General features: G+C 38.0%; 1 protein-coding gene across 12 annotated transcripts in view; it reads left to right on the forward strand.

The window, feature by feature from the left end:
- PTPRM (protein tyrosine phosphatase receptor type M) overlaps nucleotides 1-17,361 on the forward strand; it is a 459,433-nt gene that overhangs the window by 410,654 nt on the left and 31,418 nt on the right. For all 12 annotated transcript variants that reach the window (XR_007376063.1, XM_048940376.1, XM_048940372.1 and 9 more), the window contains one exon: nucleotides 12,232-12,329. Coding sequence is in view for 11 of the 12 variants with exons in the window: in XM_048940376.1 (XP_048796333.1) it covers nucleotides 12,232-12,329 (98 nt within the window). In the remaining variant the exon portion in view is untranslated. The remainder of the gene's footprint in view (nucleotides 1-12,231; nucleotides 12,330-17,361) is intronic.

Below are 17,361 nucleotides of genomic sequence, written 5' to 3' on the forward strand. Positions count from 1 at the left end.
ATGGCAAGTTCATCAGGCCTGTCTTACTGCCATTTCCCAGCACAGGTTGATTATAATAATGCTAGGTTTTGAGCAGCTTTTGAAATTTGTTACTTTTACTAGTGTTGAGGACCAAAGCAGACAGTTCTTCCTTCAAACAAACCTTTCCAGGTTGCACCTGGACTTGTACAAAGTGTCTGATAGTGTGCTGCACAGTGTTAATTTTTCTGAATTGGAGAGACATGGATCTGATAGCTCAGTCACTCTGTGGATAAGGAACTGGCTGAATGATTGCAGTCAGAGCGTTGCAGCTCAAGGCCCAGGTAGAGACCAGCAACAAATGGTGTTCCTTCTAGTTCATTAATGGCACCAGTATTATCATCTTTGTTGGTTACATGTACGGTGGAATTGAGTGCACCCTCAGCAGATCTGTGTATTATGCCAACTTATGTGGTGTGACGCTGGAGGGAAGGAATGTCATCCAGAGGGCCTTGGACAGACTTGAGAGGTGTGGCTGTACCAACCTCATGCGGTTCAACTTCGTCAAATACAAGGTTCTTCACCTATCTCAGGGTAATGACCTGCTGAAGAAGAACTGTGTGCAGAAGGACTTGAGGATCCTGGTGGACAACGGGTTGGTCATGTCTTTGTCTTAATCAACTCTTTGCCAGTTCCATCTTTATAAAAAGTTGTCCCAGTTGCTAATGGTTTTCTAACAGATCAAAGTCTACTACGGTAGACTGCTACAGTGTTACACTTCTCCAGCCCTTTGTGAGGAGACAAATTAGAACATCTCAGAAAAAGTGCTGATGGATCCATTACTAGATAGAGTCACTTATGTTCTTCACAAATGAGTGTCTATGTTTTGCATAAAATATATGCCTGCCTCTGTAAACACTTTGAAAGTAACAATAGAACCAATAGAAATGATACTGAATACTTAGTGCACTGGAATCTCTTTTGTTGTTGTTCAGGAAGATTTATAGACCATCAGTCTTAGAAACTTACCTCATCTGCCCGTGTTTTTAGGGCATGCAAATTATGAAAAGCTGATATTTGATTTTAGGGTGTCCATCTCAATAAGGAATCAATGATAAGTTGGACTTGATAGGGAGGGTACTTGGCACTCTTGATGAAGTACTTTTAACATGCCTGTCTATCACAGAGTCTAATACTAAGGCAGAAGAAAGAGCAGAGAAGTACTGTTCGTCAGGAAAATCACAAAGTCAAAGCATCTTTTTGGCTGTGAAGTCTATTTTTCAGCCTGTCTTCAGCAGCATGGAGGAAACTTGGCATCAGGTGTGAGAAGGCTTTTGGATTTGTCATTTGCTGAAAGAAAAGGATGCAGCAAATTCACAATGTCTTTGAAAAACAAATGTATCCAGAAACAAATAAGAAATAAATCATTTTTTCCTTTACCATACCAAACTCTTTCAAACTTGTCCAGAGAGAATTTTTATGTGAGTCAGATTTCATATTTTCTATAATTATTCTGAAGTTAAAAGGAAAATCAACAAATGTGTGTTTATTTGTTAATGAATCTCCACACCTCTTAATTTGTCCAGTATCTTTTGCATTCTGAGTATTGCCATAACTTCTGAGATCTATAAAAAAATGCTATGTTTACTGAGAAAGAAATTAATTTACCACCATTCTCCAGCCTAAAGTAGAAAAACACATGGTGAGTGAAACACCTTACTCAGAAGATAGATGTAAGGATAATAAATATTTTCTTTTAAATGGTTCTGCTAGAATCCTTACTTAAACTTTAATGTAGCCTAAATTATCTTGTTTTTTTCATCTGGTAAAGTGTTCATATTAATGCACTTAAACTTTCTGCACAAATTTAAAGAATACAGCATCTGAGTGTCTTACTCACAAGCATGGGCAATATTCTTTCACAGTATTCTCCTGGGGAAAAATAAAAGAAGGAAGTAGCCAGAATTAACTCATATTTTTGAGCTGAAGAATAGCGATGATTTTATTACATCCTGATGCTTATGATTGACTCAACACAAGAACAGAAAAAAATAGAAATGGAAAGGACTAATTAGGTTCTTTTGTCCATTCCCTAAGGTATCTTCTACTGAAGGCATAAAATGATCTTAAAGTTCTCATCCATCATCAAAATTGATTCTGCATTAGAAGTTACAAGAACCCCATCCAACAAAACAGCAACCTAAGACTTTTAAGCTGGAAAATGTTACAGGCGATATACTTTTTTCTAAACTAACTCTCAAGCTCAGATGGACTTTTTAGAATGGGTAATTTAAAGGTATTCCAATTTCCATGCTGCAAATCAGCCTTACTGGGAAAAATACACAAATTAGAAACTAAAAGAAGAATGCACAAGTAAAAAATTGAAGGTTTTTTGCTAGAAAGCATTGATTCAGCTAAACTGGAACGTTCTGTTGGACTGCTTTGACAAAGTTCAGGTTCAAACTTTGGACACAAGGCTCCAGCTATGATGTTCCAGTCAGAGCTTTAGCTACAGATGGGCAGCCAACATCACACATTTCTATTCGATCTATTCAATTTTAACCCATGCCTCAGTTTTCCAGGAGTCCTGTGCTGTTTATTTACATTCTTGGCTGCAATTAAATGATAAAATCTCTGGAGGGCATGGAGGGTCCATGCATGAGTAAGACCAGTTTCTGTTCTGTAGCCAGTACACTCTAATGGAAAGTGCAAAATCAGGGCCCTCTAGTTACAAGTGCAGTTATTGAAAGTGTTCCTGTTTCATAGCAGAAAAAAAATGAAACACTTCCTGCAAGCCATTGCCTTGCAGTGCTCCCTGAACAGCTGTGTGAGATTAAGTTTCAAGGCAGGCCCTAGCCTTATTCAGGTATCACCCACAGTCTTCAACAGGGGATTCCTAACTTCTGGGAGTTCTGCATAGTTTACTCTTATTACTGTAATGCAAAATTTGAAAAATACTGGATTTATTGCAGTCTGGAAAAGGGGAAAAAATGTTAATGAGAGGAATAGTGCATTTAACATCTCTGATGTGTGACAAATTATATGAAAGAAAGTTCTCTAATTATACTGGATGAACAACATTAAAAATAGGGGTGGGGAGGAGAAGAGGGACTTCTCCTTTCCTGACATTGAGATCAGAAAAAAACAGCTTGCCTGAATGTTGTTATGACACAGATGTAGTAGATGTACTATGTACATGGCCTTTATTGCAATTAACTTCGCCTAATCTCAGGCTAACTGAGTAGATCTGGGCAATTTCTGTGGGCAGCAGTTCCTCTCTTCCTAATCTGCAGTCTGTCTGTGAGTAGTCAAAAGGTGTTAGGGGAGCGTGCTATTTATTCTTTGGAAATTCGTATGACATTTTCATTTTACTTCGTTGATACAGAACAAACTGAGCTAGTATTGGAAATTGGGCCACAGAGAAATGTCAATCAATAAGTGTGTAACGCTTTATTTGATGGAAAGTTAGCTGGTATCATTAGCTACCAGCATTATAAAAATGTCTTATATAGCACCTGTAAAGTCTGGTCTCAGATTTAAAAATATATTTCAGTGCAGCATTGGCTTCTTTTTGAAGATGGTGGAAATAGTAATATGGAGAAGGGACAGTTAAGATTATCTGGAAACAGTGAAGGATCTGGCACGTTTTGACTGCTGCATATTATACCAGACCTGTTTGATTAATTCTGCCCCTACCTTGCCTCCCACTGTCTCTCTAGGCGTGTTTAGATTGTGACTGTCAGAAGCAGGAATGCCTTGTGTGCATTCATGTGCATTTAATATGTAAAGCAGATCCTACTACAGAAGAGCTCTATTTGAGATTGTGCCATAACACAGACAATATAATGCATAGAGATGTGTATTGTTCCTACCTAGTTAGTTCTGTAACAAGGAATAAAAGAAAATGCTGTCTAATATTCCAGAGAATAAATACAACACTCCAATAAAGCTTTCTAACTACTCACAGAAACACTGCAAAGTAGGATCAGAGAAAATACCAGCATGAGAAATTATCCAGCTCCAGGCAGTGAGTGGTTGGTACCCCATTGCCTGGAGCTGGGTATATGTATGTATACACACATGTATAGAATACATATTTTGAAGTTGATTATCAATTCCCAATAAAAAAAAAACTCTAGAATTATCAGTTATGCCATTGCTCAAATAATGTTTTTGAAGCATCTCCATATTAAGTGGGAGTTTAGAATGATGTAGTTTTCTTTAATTTCAGCTGCCTATGAAGCATTTGCATAAATTTCATGAAACAATAGTGCTGTAACTCATGATTACTGTATGTTGTAATGAGCTTGTTGTAGGCCAAATATTTCTATGTTCCTTTTATTTGGAAAGAGATAGAGAATTTGCAGGTCAGCAAGGCGTGCTGGCTACTCAAAATATAGGAGGAGGTGGTACAGAAGGCCAGCCAAAGCACTGGTCAGTCCCACGGGAGTAGCAGGTAACGTTTCTGCTTGCGCCTCAGTCACTTAGTAGTTTAAGCCTCATTTGAAGCTAATGGGACTTGAAAGCGCTTTGAAAATTTCATTTTGTGAAAGCCAATTTTCACATAGAGCAATCTGCAGCCAGCAGTGCTTGGTGACTCATTGGCTGGCAGCAGGTAGCATTTAGTTTGTGCTTGAAAATCAGCCAATTACTATTCACTGTGCTGTCCCTCAGCTGATAATGAGAGATGGTTGTGTTTTCCCTGAACGATGGATACAGTAGAAGGCGTCTACATTGCCAGTAGCTGCATTGGGCAGGATTTGTCCCAGTAAATTATTTCGGCTTTCTTTATAAGCAGTATGTTCCTGAAATGTCAAGCTAACAAGATTCAGTCAGATCTGTGTCCTATTGACAATGCGTCTACGGTGAGGAAATCATGAAGAAATTTACTTTAAATTCATAGCTCAGTCCTGATTAACCCACTTGTGTGTAGCTGAGGTGGCATACTGTGGAATAGTCTGGCTGCATACTGTGGATTTTTTATTCTTTGGATTGTAGGATAATATTATTGCAAAAGGCCAAAAGAAATCCACTACTAGCTGCTACTCATCTATAAGTAATGCATGTGATTGATAAACGTGGTATGTTCTGAAGCCTGGTGGTGTTGGGAGCAACTGAACATTTAGTTATTGGTTTTGTTTATGATTAAAGTTCTGATAGATTTGTTCTTTAGAAAATAGCATTCTTTCTTTCATAAATATTGGTTAATTTCTGCCTTACAAACAAGTGGCTTCTTTCTGCCCCATCTCTGAATTTGCTACCATGGAGGAATCATTCAACAATGGTTTAAAAAGGAGATAGAGGTTTTTTCCATAGCTTTCATAAGAGTAATCATTGCCTCAGGCTTCTTTGCTTGGGCAGCCTGCTGGCTTAACTTGCTTAATGCCCACCATCTTTGTTGAAAGTTCGTCAGCAGTTTTGTTTATTGGTATTTTTCCAAGACAGAAGAGATTTACAGGAAGGTTTTATTGGGAAGGATAGCATGGCTGTATAATTGCAATATAACCCTGCTGAAGATTACATAATAATTAATATTTGTAAGGCATTCGAAAGCGCCTTTGATATACCATCACAGTCTGTACCAATGCTATAAATCAGATAAAGTCATAAAAGTGAGAATGTATTTCTTCAGCTCATTGCAGGGTTTTGTTTAATTTCATTGAGATTCTTCAGTGCACAAAATGGAGCTGGGATACACAGAAGTGACAAACAACAATAAATACTGAAGTATGGCAGATAGAAACTGGCAATTAATAAATAACAGTGAAGCATTTATGGCTGAATTCTGCCAGTACAAATGTATGTTGCCTTTTATTATGCTAATTCTTACAGCGACTTGCCTACAGGAGACTTGTGACTGTGAATAGATACATTGCTTTGGGGTATGTTTTACCCTCTCCACTGTTTTGGGTTTCTTAAGCAGATTGGTGAGGACTCAAATTAAAGCATTAGAAGGTAATATGACTTTTTTTTTCCCCATCATTTTTTTTACTGACACCTTAAAATACAAAAGTCTGATCTGTGTGTATTTGGTAGCTGTTGAAGAATCATGAGCCTATAGGATTTATTAATATCTCAGTCACAGTTTTATCTCAGATCTAAAATTTATCCACAGTATTGGTAGGAGTATATATACAGTGCCTATAAAAACATACTTCGATATAGGACTTTAAAAATTATTGAAGTCCATTCAAGTGTATCGCTTTTGTTAGAGAACAAATGCATACAACTTCTTTGAGAAGTTATTGTAGAAAGAGCTCGTCATCACTGCCTGAATTTTTTAAGGTTGGGTAGTAGAGCTTTAATCTGGCCTTTGCTGGCTTCCATAGAGGCACTAACCCTTAGGAACACTTGGAAAGATGAGTGAAAGTAAAATACATGATAGCATATATTTTTAAGAAGTCCATGGTAAAGACTCTTCTTGACAAACCAGGCTATCAGTAACTGAGTATTTTCCACTGAGAATCTCACTCTTTTGGGGAGGGCAGAGATGAGACTGAGCAGGTGGTTTATCTTGCTAGTTGGTGTGATTCTTTCAACTAAATCAGCACAACCATGATTTGTCACTTTCCTTTTTTATTACGCTGGCTATTTCAAAAAGAAGGCTTCTTTATTTTTACCACATGAAAAAGTGGGACCTGGTTTTATGCACCTTAGTCTACACCTAGTTACGTAAATGTGTCCACAGGTTTTTATAGCTGCCAACCACTGAAGAACTTCCCATGAGGTTACTGGGCAGCTGACAGAGCTGAGTGCTCATGCAAACCTTATTGTGTAACAATGTGCCTGTAAATTCCTGTTGGTAAAATGTTAGGCATGTTGCCCTGTTAAATAGGGAAGACAATGCATTTCAGGTATGGGAGATGTCCTTTGCCTGCAGTCAATGATATTTGTAGTTTAAAACAGCATTTAACTGCAGTTTTTACAAAACTTTTTTTTTCTGACAGGGAGTTTTTTGCTCTTAGCTCCAAATTCTAGCACAGCTAAAAGAGCAAATAGCATGTACTTACACATAATCAGATCACTGGATTGGCAGAGCATTAGTAACCCTATAATTTTGCTTCCTGCTGTGAAATTGTCTCTTAGTTACCTTACTAACAGCTGGTTTGTCCCATTTAAAGGGATTCATTAGGAAAAAGAGCGTTCTTGAATTTTTTAATCTATTAGTTGTACTCTGTTCTCTTAGTAATTATTTTTGGTTTATTTACCTTTGCTTTTACTCTTTCATATGTATGTTGAGTGATTTGTGCCGCATAATGGGTTTGGGATTTTTTAGCAATGTATTTGCAAGTTTAATCATTCCTTTGTGGCTTTTCTTATTTTTGCCACACTATAAAATTTATTAATAAGAAAAATTTCACTGCACCTCAAGTTCGTTTTGAAGGGACTGTGAGGATTGAGAGCTAACATGCAGCTCTCTCTCTATAGGCACGTCAGCCTGTTGTCCTTGAGTGCCAAGTTTGTAGATCATCACAGTGGCAAGGAGCAAGTCTGACTTCAGTAACATGTGATGACAGTTCTCATTGCAGCTGTAACTTGCTGTAACCTCTAAGTGAGTGGACCATTCTACTACTACATACTCACATGGGATGGGAACTGATACTCACTGGAAATAGGTTTCATAGAATCACGGAATAGGTTGGGTTAGAAAGGGCCTCAAAAATCATGCCCCTGCTGTGGGCAGGGTTGCCAGATCCTAAATCAGGTGTTAGATCAGTTTGCCTAGGGCCCCATCTAAGCTGGCCTTGAACACCTTCGGGGATGGGGCATCTGAAGCTTTTCTTGGTGATGTGCCAGCACATCACCACCCTTTCTGTGAAAAATTTCCCCCAATGTCTACTCTAAATACCCTTTCTTTTAGTTTAAAAAAAGTGTCCTATCACTATGTACCCATGTAGGTTTATTAAACTCTTCTGAAGATCAGGTAGATGTCTGCTGTTGCAGACATGAGTCATTCATTCAGAGTCCATTTCCTCTATGAGCATGTGCTCTATGTGCTCCATTTCCTCTATGAGCACATGTGGCTACCTCTGCCCAGTGCTGGAGAGCCTGTGGAAATTGAAGGAATCTGTCTGTTTTTGGCAAATTTCTAGCCACGATAGCTATCACAGAATCATTAAGGTTGGAAAAGACCACTAAGATCATCTAGTCCAAGTGTTGACCCCTTACCACCCTGCCCACTAAACCATGTCACTGTCATTCAGTTTGGTCTCAAGTGGACCAAGCATTATGTTGTAGATTGGACATTCTGTGCTAGAAGAAGGTTTTGGAAGCTATTTGTTTGCTAAACTGTTTGCTTTTCTAGAAAATGAAAAATTACCCATATGTATACAAGCCCTAGTCCGATTAAGTGCTGAGAACATTTCAGGATTCAGGTTTTACTTCTTTCTTTATGTTTCTGCTGTCTTTTTCCTACAGGTTTTCACTATTTTTCAGTATCCTAGGCTGGTTCATAGTATTTAAAATGATCAAACACCACAGTAGCAATACCAGTTGTTAGAAGTGAACACGAAGTGGAAGAGGCTCCAGAAAGCTCTGTGGGCAGAAGCAGCTTTTTAAGAGTTTAATCCATTGTTAGAAGCTATGTGATTTTCCATTTCCTAACATGCTGGCATTCCCAAAGCAGCAACTTAACAACTACTAGTATTACAACTAAAGGTTGTGATATATTCTGCTGGTCATTACTTTTGAGGGTTGTTTTTTTCAATAATGCATTTAATTACCTGGGGGTTTGGGAGGCTGATTTCTTTTTCTTATTTTCCTTTGCTTTTCATCTTTGACAGTATGTTGTTGATTTCTTTTTTCACAGCAGCAATTTTTGATACCAACTACTATATTTTGTAACTAATGGGGTATACCACAGGCTTACTGTTAAGGCAGTGCAGTGCCTTCTCCTCAGACCTTTCCCTCCCACAAGAGGGCAACTGCTGAGAACAACCTTCCTGCCTATTGTGCACACATCTGTTAAGTTGATGCTTAGAACAATTATAGGCTCTTTCTCTCCCTACTATGAGTCTCCAGAATCAAACTGTTCAGTTCTTCATGACAGTAAATCCTCCAACCCTACATAGCCTCCAATGCTTTTCAATACTGGCTGGAGACAAGTAATAATTTATTCGTATGTCAGAAAATAATTTGAAAAATGCCAAGAAGAAAAGAAAAATGAGATAGAAAAAAATTACATTCTGAGACTCTAAAGTAGGTTTTTGGGTTGTTGTTTTTTTTTTTTCCTTTCAATGTCCTGAATGTGAAAGAAGTTTGAAGGCTGGATAAAAGAATTGGAGGGGAAAGGTGAGAAAACGCTTGAAAAAACTTGCAGGGAAGTATGAAGTCCTGTCAAGCACTTTTAATTTTCATTGTTTTATCATTCAGATAGCAAGGTCAGAAAGAGCATACTCAACACTGCAAAACAGGACGTTCTGTAAGACGGAACAAAAACTTGCTCATTCTCTGGCCTGAAAAGTGCTGTGTCTTTTTTTAAAGATTTTATTTTCTCATAATCTGTTATCTTTTTTCTCTTGTATGTAGAATGACAAACTCAAAATATTTAGGAAGAAAGCAGCGTTTAGCATCACATTTCTGTTGGGATTTGCAATTTCAGGATCTGAAGCACAGGAATCTTTAATCACAAGACAAATTATGCTGACTTTGGGAGAAAAAAACAGGAGTAAATTGTTGCCAGTTCTCCCAGTGCTGTCAGAAGGAAATGACAAAATAGGGCCCAACAGTCTCCAATTTCAAGTGAATCTGTAGGAAAGGAAACTGTCTGGAGTAACAAGTAGAGAAACTTCTTACATTGTCCGTTTGTTTCTCAAAGGTTCTGGCTTCTTAAAAGGGGAAAGTAACTGGGCTGTATAGGCGTGTAGGCAGAGGATTTTTTCTCCCCTTTTTATAGCTTTACCAAAAACATACTCAAATGAACAATCTTGAAATGTTGCAATCCTGCAGAAACACAATGCAGTGGAACCATTTAGATTTTCTTTATTAAACCAGGCTGTGGATCAGGATTCTTGAAGCAACGGAGTTGTTATAATTTGTCCTTAATCAAGCTAAAATAATCTTAGAAGTGTGTTACGAACTTGCAGACTCCTTTACTCAGTGGAAAATTGCCTCTCCCTTCTTCCGTTTTTGGCTACATTCCTTCAAAGCTGATAACAATAGTAATTCTGCTAAATATTTGTTTGAGATTTGAAACAAAGGAAAGAGTAATACAGAGACAGCATTTTCCTAGAGTGAGTGAAATCATCTCCTTCCCTTTACCTGGAGGAGAGGTTGGTCCAAAATTTTTCTTATGCTATTGTGACTTTAATTGCCCAGAAAACTACATTATTAAAACATAAGTGTGTTAAACATTCACTGGAATGTTTGTTGATTATCTTGCTATACCATCCAAAATTCTTCTTGGAGTATTTCTATAGTGTGTATCCAGGACGTTTATGGAGAAGTATCATAGAATCATAGAATGGCCAGGGTTGAAAAAGACCATAAGAATCATCTAATTTCAACCTCCCTGCTATATGCAGGGTTGCCAACCACCAGATCAGGCTGCCCAGAAACACATCCAGCCTGGAAGTACAGTGTGTATTGTAGATTCCTACATGATGGAGAGAAACTTAAATCTGTCATATTTCCAAATGAAATCTCTGAAATATATCATTTCTTCTGTTCTGTAAATTAAAAAGACAAGGTCCCTGGTTTTGAAGTCACAACAGCAGCATGAGTTTGGTAATTTAGAAACTGCAGTTTTAGATTCTGTTATTTCTTCTATTCTGAGACCTTCTGACATTTCCTGTGTTCTGCCAGTCATAGCTTCCTATTGTTTTAACTGCCTTTATCTCCTGTTACATGAACTACCAAAACAAGTAAAAGACAAGTTGGCTGACTTTAGGGAAAACAGTGAAACTAACTATGTATGTAGAACTTCTAAAAGCAGAGAAATTAAGTAAGGGGGAGAACACAGAACATTTCTAAATTGTCTGTGCAAATTATAGATGATCATATGCTTTGAAATTGCCGAAAATCAAAATATTTTTTTTTAAAATTCATGTATTTAAAACTATTATCAGCGTTTTTCTTTAACTTGACTTCTGAGTAAGTTACATTACGACTGACGTGCTAATTGCCTGATCAGCTGGGTTCTACTTTCCTATAACATTACTGCATTGTTCGCTAAGTTCTTGACTTTGAGAATAAAAACTGAATTTTCAGAGCGAGCTCAAAGTACCAAATCTTGGGTGCCAAGCTAACCAAGTCTGTCAGTGTAAGATTTTGTGATGCTTTGAAACTTATGTTTTCTTCACTGGAGGAACACATATGCCACTAACTTACCTATTTGCCCTCCTAGGAATTACTTTGTGGTATTCCTCTATATAGGAATCTAATTGCCTACTGCAGTGAGGCAGTTCAGTAATGGATTCAATATGGATGTTAAGTTTGTAGTACTTGATAGTGTTTTTCATTTCTTTTTATTGGTCTAGTGCTTTTAAACCACTGTTCTCAATTCACGATGGCAAACTGAATGTCAGGTAGACACATAAAACATCATGAAAACACATGGGCTAGAAACACATGGTACTAGGCATATGTAGAGTGATGTAGTTTTTCTGAACATGTTGTGTTTCTGTCACTGACGTTTCCTGTGCTCCTGTGGGCTGGTACCCAGTCTCAGGGCAACACTGGAGGAAGGCCTGTATCTACAAAAACGTTCAGAATTGTTCAGTTGTTCTTCTCTACAAGTATAGTAGAGGACATCATTGCTGTTGCACACTAGGGTTCTTTACTGCTATTCCCACTGCTTTGTGAAGTGATATACTGCAGCAAGAAACTATAACTTCTGTTTCACTTCAAGAAGTACAATTTAGGAGCTGGGGTAATTTGATGGATAGTAGATACTAAGAAAAATATTAGAACCTGGGAAAGGCCACATAGTCCACCGAGGCTCATTTCATTCAAGGTACACCTTCCCTAGGTTATCATCCAATTGTTAAGAGAAAGAGTAATGTTATCCATTTTTTATAATTCTACTTCTGGGTATTACAGAGATAAATACGTAGATGCTGGAGAACTAACTTTCTTTCAGAGCACTTTTTCAGGAGAAAAATACTTAAATGCAGATAGGTGGGATGACAGAAAAGAAATTGACCCTAAATGAAAAATATGATGATAGTGATATGAATACATGTGGATAATCGTGGTTTCTCAAACTACCCCAGGGACAAGCTTCTAATCATGAGATTTAAAGAAAGTAACCTTTCCTTTGATTTATTGTTTCAGGACCGATGCAGGAGACAATATATGACTTTTGGAGAATGGTATGGCATGAGAACACAGCCAGCATAATCATGGTTACTAATCTCGTGGAAGTGGGAAGGGTAAGTGATTTTTGCACTTAAAAAGATGAAAGACTTCCAAGGTGTTTGCTTTTGGAAATTAAATAGCAGACCAACAAGATGCTTATATACTGAGTAAAGCACATAAAATATTTATGGCTGCCTCTGCTAAGAGATTCATTACCAATTATTTTTAAGCATGCTTTGGATGCTTGGCTTTGATAACAGAAGCCCAACAAGAATGTAACTGATAAAGTTGTATTCTATACAGCACAGCTTGCAATGACTGCCAAAGAGGGAAAGCGTCACATCTTTGTGTGCATACTTTTTCTATTAGGGGAAATCAGGGAATTAGTTACAGAACAAGATATGTAGTCATCTTTTTTCTCTTTTATAAGGAGGAGAAGGGAAGTTATTCTGGAACAGATTTCTGATAAGTATCTAAACTATGAAATTGCACCTTCTTCACAATATGTTAGTTCAAATCAATCCAGTTTGGGCGTTTCTTCTTGTAAGCCTTCTGGACTAAAACAAAATAAATCGACTTTACTCATTTGTAGATGGTACTCTGTGTTTGAGAGATGTTTGGGCAATGCCCTCTACAACGTTTTAACTTTTTGTTGGCCCTGAAATGCTCTGGCTGTTGGATCCAATGATGTTTGAAGGTCTCTTCCAACTGAATTATTTTGTTCTTTTCCATCAGATCTATTAACCAAGAGCTCTTCTCCAGGAGCTCAGTAGTTAAGGAAAGCTTGAGTTACCTGATTGATAATGCGTACTTTTCTTTCTTTGCTTGACAACTTCTAAAGTGGGTGTCCAATTCAACTGATTATGGCTAATTTTGTTTTCAACAAGTATTGAACAGACACATTTTGTTTGTTTTCACAACTATCAATAACTGAGTGTTTTAATTTACTGCTCTGTCTATATAGTGGTGTCTTACTTTTCATCTGGAATGTTCTGTTGTTTGTTGGTTGTTTTTTTTTCCTTTTGAAGCTTTCATTTGAAATGAAAAAAAAAAGCCACTGCTTTTATTGCAACTACTGCAACTATTGTGTTGAATTATTGTTGTGTTGAAATAAATGCACGTATGTTGGTGTGAGCCACAGAGTTTTGAGACATGTTCTAAATTTCATTCTGGTGGAATGACTGATCTGTTCTGTGGTGTTTCTACTAGGAAAGAATACTCCTAATGTAGTATGAGTCCAAGGGCTGGATCTTGTCTTCTTTAACAAGTCCAGTTTTACAAACTGAATTTATTCTTCTTTATGTCCTTGGTCACTTGCTAATATAAATTCTAACATTTAGATACCTGTGTGCAAATCTGCCAACAGATCAGGTGCGAGTATTATTTTTAGCTATAAAAAAGGTAGGATTTCTAACTACAATTAACACCTGCTGCAGGAACATAATGTACAGCTAATTGCAGAAACAAAAAGCGTCATGGAGGCTGCTTTGAAAGTTCAGTCCCTCGAGTGAAGAGGAGGACAGAAACAGTTGGGTGGCTACTTAGAAGTTCAAAATGAATTTGTACAAATAAGAATCATAAAAGCATGTAATGGTTTGGGTCGGAAGGGGCCTTAAAATCCCAGCAAATTTTTTATAGCTTTATAGACATTCTTAAGTACTAAAGCACACATTAAAAAAGGAGATGGATGGAAGGGATGGACGAACAAGCCTTAGAACAAAACCAGCATACTACACAGTGCCACATCCTCTTTTCCTGATATCCTCATTTGAAAGCATCAATTAGTGTGAGCTGTCAGGTACCACCTGCAGACACGCCAGGCTTGCTGTCAGTGTTGAGGCCTCTACTCACTCTGTACAGTTAGGCAGCGTATTTCTTTACCAGTGAGAAACAGTTTGTGCCACTGTGGAGATTTCTTTGGGGTGCAAGAGTCCTAGTGGGATACAGATCTGCAGTTTTCTTGCTTCTGACAGAGGTGGAAATGACTTTGTTCAGTTTCTCTGGAGGCCAACGTAGGTGAGATAGGAGAGCAGAATTAAAATGACTTTCTAAGGGATATGAGATTTTATGAGCTGCAGAGCAACGCAGTCATTCCTCCATTGGTGCTTCTGTCCCACTCCTAGGGCGTGAACCATCAGCAACAAGGAGGCATATTGCAACACACCATCTGTCCCACAGCCCCAAACACAAGCTCTGTGCCACCTTGATTAGTAATGATTTAAATGGGCCTCTTGATAGCATTCCTACAGGGCAAACCTTGTAACCTTCCTGACCTTGAGGTTTTCTATTTCAGGTGCAGTAGCTGGTAGAAGATTTGTAGGGGCCTATTATTTCATATTTTTTGACCTCTTACCCATTTGAAATAAAGGAGAACTTTATGTTCTCAGAAAAGAGGAATATCTATTTAACATGTTTGCTACACAATTTATGTCCATCATGAATTAATCATTGAGGGGGCGTATGTGTATTTGTTTACCAGGACTGGCTGGATAGTCATTAAATCAGTGCTAGGAACTTGCTTCTTGCCCTGGAGCATTATGCATCAGGACTGTTTTAATTGCAAATGGAGGAATCACCATGAGGCTGTCCCTAATGCAAGCACCTGCTGCAAATGACTCAGTCCCCGCATTACCCTCCAGCAGGGTCTGGGTACATCTGCCAATATCTGTCATTATCTGAGGCATACTTGTCAAAACCATGCATCCCTTTTAGCTCTTGTGTGTTCCAGCAAGGGACCCTTGTCAGTGTTTCTGGCACCTGCAGACTGCTGTGCACCTGGTATTTAAATGGCACAGAAATGTGTTTTGATTGTTTTCTCTCTTTAATGAACCCACCTGAGGGACATTTAGCTCTTTATCCAGTAGCCTGTTACCCAGTCGCTCACATTTACACTGCTTGTGTGGAAATTCAGAACTCACTTGTGCTGTTATACCAATCCATCTGCCAGAAGTCTTATCACAAAATCTGCAGGGCTCCCTAAGGAGACTTTTGTACTGGTAATTTAAGCTAATGATTTCTAAACATATTTAGTCAGTTTTATGAAGACCTCATTAGAATGTGACTGTTTATTAAAAAACTAAATGAGGTCTCACAGTCATTTGGAAAAAATCGTTGCTGAGTTGCACGAACAGTTCTTTGATAACAGCTGATGAAGTATTTTTTAGTTAAGTCTACGTTGACTTAAGAACTTTTACAAAAAAAAAAGAGAAAAACAGGCAGCCCTTGAAAGACAAAGATAAAAAGTCTGTGTCTTCTTCAGGCTGTGGTCAACAACTTTCCCCTCTCAATGAAGGCTGCAGAAAGGATAAGACAAGTAATTAGTGTTGTAATATACCTGTATTTTAGTGCAACAATCAACATTTCCCAAGCCACGGACTAAGCAAGACTCATAAAAATATATCAACATGACAACAGGCCAACAGGCTATTAAAAAAAAAAAATATGGATTACATTAATGCATTTTGGATTATATTCATACAGAGACCTCCATGTTCCTGTTAGTAAGGAGCAATTGTAGGCAGTTGTGTACTTTCAGATATCTTTTCCTGAAGGACTTAGCATGACATGGTGGATTACTCTAAAAGACAGCAACTTTTTGTCCCGCTTGCAGAGGTACAGTTAGAAAAGAGACGTAAGAGAACATCTTGCTTATTCCAGGAGACTTCTCTTATAGCTGGACCCTTCCAGTAGAAAGCGATGCAAACAGGATCACAGTCTTCATGTACTGGCCAAAGTCTTGGTTTCTTCTTGAAATGTTTCACTGGTGGTATGCATTGAAACTTTTCTCTCCTCCTTAAAAAAAAAAATCACTGGGAAGGTTTAGAAAATATTCAGTTGTGCCATCTAGCTGTCAATTCCATCTTTGCTCTTCTGAGACTGGTACTGATACTTGACTGGGGGAATCAAACTTGGCACGTCACATCATTTGTCATTTGTCAGTAGTCATATTCTCTCCCACTCCTTGTTTTTGCTTGAGGCAGGAGGAATTTAGTAATATCTGATTAATAAATGGTGAAATGCACTGATGAAATTCAGTGGAGGTGGTTGATATATAAATGCACTGCTAGGACTCATGATTGTCTATCGTGCTTTTAAAATAACAACGTATTTACAAAAAAAAATTATGAGAAATAATTATAAAAAATGAAACCTCACCCTAGGAGCATCGTAATTGCAGTAATTAGAGTTTCACTTCAATTATTATCCAGAATTAGAAAACAGCCAGTGCTAATAGTATTAATAAGCACACAAAAAGACTTTTCTTTTTTAAAGGAGGCAAAGTTGACAACAGCAGAACAGATGTGAGACAAACAAGGGAAGAAAGGTCACCGTATGGTGGCAAATAGCCCCTACTCCTGCACATGTGCATTCACACTACCAAAACAGCTTCTCACCAATATCTTCGAGGAGTGTTGAGCTTTCCTGACAGCCATCTCACCCTCCTCTGGGTGACTTTTTCACCCTGGAGCCATCAGGGCTATACCTGCATAGGGAAAAAGAAAGAGCACCAAAAGTTGGCAGCTTAGCTGATCCTCTGCTTGTGTGACTGGACCTGCAGTTGACCTACAAGGCACTATCATCTGCTTTGCTGCAAAAATGTTGATGGCTTTGATTCTTCATGCTTAAAAAATGTGGGGTCTACATGGCAGTAAGAAGACCCATAAAGTGGTAAAATGTAGCAGGGAATGGAATGGAAAATGACAGGGAAGGAACATCTCCTTTGGGCTGGCTAGTTAAAAATCATTCTTTGTTGTAAGATAAAAATCTGTCACAAAAAGAGTTGTTCTTCACAAGAAAGAATCTATGTGGTCCCAGTCCTAAGCAATCATATGCGCTTGGGCCTTGAGAGCTCAGGATGTGCAACCTTGTTCAATGTTCAAGAGACAATTCTAAAGGAGATACAAATGTGTCTCCTGAAAAAAAAAACAAAATCCAGAACTCCTAATTATTTTCAGATTCTCCTTATGGTATGTTTCTGTTATGGACAGACATCAGACATCCAAGAAAAACTGTCTTAAAGTAAATAAAATAAAAATAAAATCCTGCCCAAAAGCTCCTCACTAAAACGTATTGCTAGAACCAAACAAAAACTTCATAGGCAATTCC

This window comes from Lagopus muta, chromosome 3 (assembly GCF_023343835.1).
Source record: "Lagopus muta isolate bLagMut1 chromosome 3, bLagMut1 primary, whole genome shotgun sequence".
In the NCBI taxonomy this organism is placed as follows: Eukaryota; Metazoa; Chordata; class Aves; order Galliformes; family Phasianidae; genus Lagopus; species Lagopus muta.